Below are 4,541 nucleotides of genomic sequence, written 5' to 3'. Positions count from 1 at the left end.
CACCCCTGAAAATGAACGTCCCAGTGGGTGTGCTCACACCCCCACCCTACAGCACCCCACCACCATCTCCTCCCCTCAGAGGGGACCCCACCAGACTTGCAACCAGGGAGCAGTGGGCAGCAGCAGCTGGTCCAGGTCTTACGCCCCCAACCTGTCTCCAAGGTCCCAGCACCTGTTCCCCCTACCCTCTTCTGACCTCTCAGTGAGTCGAAGCAACCCGGCCTCTGCTCTCCTGTCACTTCTGGGCACCTTCCTTGTTTCACCCTCCTAAGCGTATTTTTGCTGCAGCCAGTAAATTCTTGCTTGCTTTTCTACACTGTATCTTGATTGAATTATCTCTCTCAAAAAGACAGGAACCAGGTCTCCTCATCATTTCCCTGGTAAGTTAGCCACTTGGTATTTCTAAAGGCTGCTTGTAAGGCTTCCTTTCTCCCAAGTCATGCATTTGCTAGTTAACATGGATTAGGGGGTGCAAACAAGTCTCGGTTTAGCAGGGCAGCCAGGTGCTGGGCACGATTGGCGGTGTCATGCGACCTTAACATTTTGATCCAAACAGTGGCAAATGCAAGCAGGAACGGTGGGTCTTAAGGCAGCGCCCTGTCCGCCACAGGGCGCCACCGGAAGCTTCCTTCTAAACTCCAGCTTTCAGCGGGGAACAGTCTGTCCCAAGCAGCGGCCCATCCCGCCACAGTCCCCGCAGCAGCGCAGGGGAGCGCCGTGCGGGCACCTGCGGCTGAGGAACAGGAAGCGGCCGCGGGAGTCACGCGGGACAGGGCCAGGAATTCCTCGACTGCGCAGGCGCCCCAGCCTCCGCGAGGTCTTCCTCCCCTGCCCCCCCCTCCCCGGCCACACCCGCGCGCCGCCAGTCCGCGTAGGTGACGTAGGCCGAACGGGGCGGGGCGGGGCTGGGGGCGGGGCGAGCCTTGCGGTTGAATGGGCGCCCTGAGGAGCCGCACATTCCAGCGGGCCCACGTGACGCAGCCGCGAGGCCTGAGGTAAACAACCGCGGCCCCGCCTCCCTGCCCCTCAGCGGGCCCAGCACAGCTCTTCGCGAGCGGGAAGCGCTCCAGCCTGGCGGGCGGCTTCCTCCGAGAGTCCCCAGCGGCCGCCGCGGGCCGGAGCAGAGGTAGCGGGCGCGGCGCCCCAGGTCTGCGGGCCAAGCACACCGGCAGGGGTCGAGCGCGCGTTCCCTCCCCGCCCCCACCGCGCGCTGTGGCGCAGCAGGAATTTGGCGGGGAGCAGGGCGCTATTTGCGGTTCTTCACTCGCGGCCGGCCGGCAGCCCTTGAGTAATTTCTATTCTAGGGGCACTGGGTCATCGCGCTCCACCGGCCCCCTCCCCCGGGCCCGGAGGGTGTGTCTCCCTCACCGGGGCTCGCCGCGCCTATAAGGGGCCGAGCGGCGGGCAGGGACATGCAGCTCTACAGCAGCGTCTGCACCCACTACCCAGCTGGGGGACCGGGTCCCACGGCCGCAGCTCCTGCTCCGCCGCCGTCCGCCGCCCCTTTCAGGGTCTCTGTGCAGCCCCCGGGACCAGCTAGCGGCGCGCCGGAGCCCGAGACCGGTGAGTGCCAGCCCGCCGCGGCCGCCGAGCCCCGAGAAGCCGCTGCTGCCCCCGCCGCCAAGATGCCCGCCTTCTCCTCCTGCTTCGAGATGGTGTCCGGGACCGCCGCGCCCTCCTCGGCCTCCGCTGGCCCGCCCGGCGGGTCCTGCAAGCCACCGCTGCCACCGCACTACACGTCCACGGCGCAGATCACCGTGCGGGCCCTGGGCGCCGACCGGCTCCTGCTGCACGGGCCCGAGGCCGCCCCCGCGGCGCCCTCCGCCCAGCGTGGGCGCTGCCTCCTGTTGGCCCCTGCGCCCAGCGCCCCGGTGCCACCCCGGCGGGGCTCCTCTGCCTGGCTCCTGGAGGAGCTACTGAGGCCCGACTGCCCCGAGTCCGCCGTGCTGGACGCAGCCCGGGAGGGCCCCGACAGAAACTTCCGACTGAGCGAACACCGCCAGGCCCTGGCCGCCGCCAAGCACCGGGGTCCTGCGCCGCTGCCGGGGAGCCCGGAGCCCAGCCCCGGCCCGTGGGGCGAGGAGCACCCAGCGGAGAGGAGCCTCAGGGGCTGGGAGAGGGCCGGCGACCGCAGCGACCCTCCCAGCGCAGACGAGGCGCGGCGGCCCTGCCTGGAGGCCGAGGCACCCGAGGCCCGGAGCTGCGAGGCCGCCCAGAGCTGCTCCGCCGAGGCGGCGAACGTCTCCAGGTCGGATACCAGAGACGAGAAACTGGCCCTATACCTGGCGGAGGTGGAGAGGCAGGACAAGTACCTTCGACAGAGGAATAAGTACCGATTTCACATTATTCCCGACGGCAACTGCCTCTACCGAGCGGTCAGCAAGACGGTGTACGGGGACCAGAGCCTTCATCAGGATCTGAGGGAACAGACGGTGCACTACATCGCCGATCATCTCGACCACTTTAGCCCCCTGATTGAGGGTGACGTGGGGGAGTTTATCATCGCTGCTGCTCAGGACGGGGCATGGGCCGGGTACCCGGAGTTGCTTGCCATGGGGCAAATGCTGAATGTGAATATACACTTAACTACTGGAGGGAGGTTGGAGAGCCCTACGGTGTCTACTATGATTCACTACTTGGGTCCAGAGGATTCTCTAAGGCCTAGTATTTGGCTCAGTTGGCTCAGTAATGGACATTATGATGCAGTGTTTGATCACTCCTATCCTAACCCAGAGTATGACAATTGGTGCAAACAGACTCAAGTGCAAAGAAAACGCGATGAAGAACTTGCCAAATCCATGGCCATATCCCTCTCCAAAATGTATATTGAACAAAATGCATGCTCTTGAAGTGTCTGAAAACCTACACCCTGGGAAAGTGCATACATAATTTGTGTTTGGAGAATTATATGAACTCTAATCAGGGTAATAGCACTTTTAAACTTAATAGTAGATTACCGTAGGTGTAATGCCTTAACTTTTTTTAATTTCGAATGTTTTCTCCTCAGAGCTGAAGGTTGCTGGGCACCTAAATGATGTTTCATGATAGCTTTGTATGATCCTACTGCTATTTATAATTTGCTTTATAAAGTCAGCACTACTTAATTTGCAATCTAATTTCTCACAGTGTATATTTGTTCATTCCTGGTAATCTATTTTCTATAAAAATGTATTTTTGCACAGCATTTAAAAAAATTGGTGTAACTTCATCTATGACGTATTCCATTTTGACAGCTTTCCAGCATAAACTCAGAGAAGTGCTTTATATGAAGCTTATTTGAACCGAGTTTGTGATTTATTTTATGTTGAATTTGAATTTTATAATCCTTAGATACTTTCAAATGGAGATTGATACATTCATGTTATCAGATGATTGGCCCATTCCATTTTGATGAAACAGAGTTGTTTTAGAAATCATTATTTTTCTAGAAATGGCCAACCTTTTAAAGAGAAATAATACATAAGGGAAGATTTGGGGAAACATTTTTTTTTTTTTTTCTTTAAGGGATAGTGCCAGCTCTTACTTGAATGAAAGTCTGATATTTGCTGATGGCAGAGTGATTATTCTGTGTTCTGGTTGATGTTTAGAGTAGATTGGTGCTCTCAATTGTTTTTATTTATATTTGTCATTTTATTATAAAAGAATTTTAACGTGGTGTAAAACGTGATAAGATAAGCCTCCTGCTTTATATAGCTTCTTGGATTAAACAGATTTGAAGATGAATAGGATGGATGCCTCGAATCAACCTTTGCAGTTATTTTATAGCAGGAGAGCATTGTCTTCATGTTCTAATCCTTTTAAATTCTTTCAAAAGGAAAAATAGGATTGCCCTGTATTATGTACAAATAAAAATGTCTGTAAACAGAGCTTGTATGGTTTGCTGGGTCAATGTTCCCAACCTAAAATCTATCTCATTTCCACTTTAACTACTTTTAGTCATATTTATTAAGTAATGCAGTTTGTACTTTTTTATTTTGTAACATTTTGTGATTTTTTGTACAATACTGTGTACAATAGAGTAATTATCAGCTGGTGGAATGAATGAATAAAATGCATAGTTTTACTTACCTGTTTGGCTAAAGTGGTTTTTAAATTATGAAGTGATGTCTGTAGGGACCTTTCTTGCACCTACACAATTTTTTTCTCGTGTAAAGAGGTCAGATATGAGAGGTTTTCATAAGTTCTCACATTAACAGGCTAGGGTAATCAGTAATTTCAAAGAATAAGTGTAGCACATAATTTAAAGGTACAGTAACTCAAAATACTGCTCTCATTTCTAATTATAATTCCTATCTAAAACTTTAGGTGTACCTGTTGAGGACTGAACAGGGACATGCAAGTATTGTTAACCAGCACAGTGTTTAAATACAGTTTTGTGTTCCATTTACTCAGCGTAGGTTTTAATGTTTTAAAGAGGAACTAAAGCAGCGCTCTAATCTTTATTTAGTCTGGCCTTTTGAGACCATGGGAATCTCTACATTTTAAGATATGTTATCTGATTTAGTTGAAAAGTGCACCTGTATACATAATCCTGGGTATGT

General features: G+C 52.9%; 1 protein-coding gene across 1 annotated transcript; it reads left to right on the top strand.

Moving 5' to 3' along the window:
- Positions 1–980: 980 nt before the first annotated feature.
- On the top strand, positions 981–4,067 carry OTUD1 (OTU deubiquitinase 1). The gene has a single exon (XM_081129603.1). It carries the CDS (start codon positions 1,413–1,415, stop codon positions 2,847–2,849), a length of 1,437 nt encoding a protein of 478 aa, XP_080985729.1. The 5' UTR covers positions 981–1,412; the 3' UTR covers positions 2,850–4,067.
- Positions 4,068–4,541: the final 474 nt, after the last annotated feature.

The sequence above is a fragment of the Miniopterus schreibersii genome, assembly GCF_964146895.1.
Source record: "Miniopterus schreibersii genome assembly, chromosome: 1".
Taxonomy (NCBI): Eukaryota; Metazoa; Chordata; class Mammalia; order Chiroptera; family Miniopteridae; genus Miniopterus; species Miniopterus schreibersii.
This window is presented reverse-complemented; position numbering and strand designations above follow the sequence as displayed.

Coding starts and splice junctions, on each gene's coding strand:
- OTUD1 (XM_081129603.1), top strand. CDS start 1,413: ATGCAGCTCTACAGCAGCGTCTGCACCCACTACCCAGCTGGGGGACCG.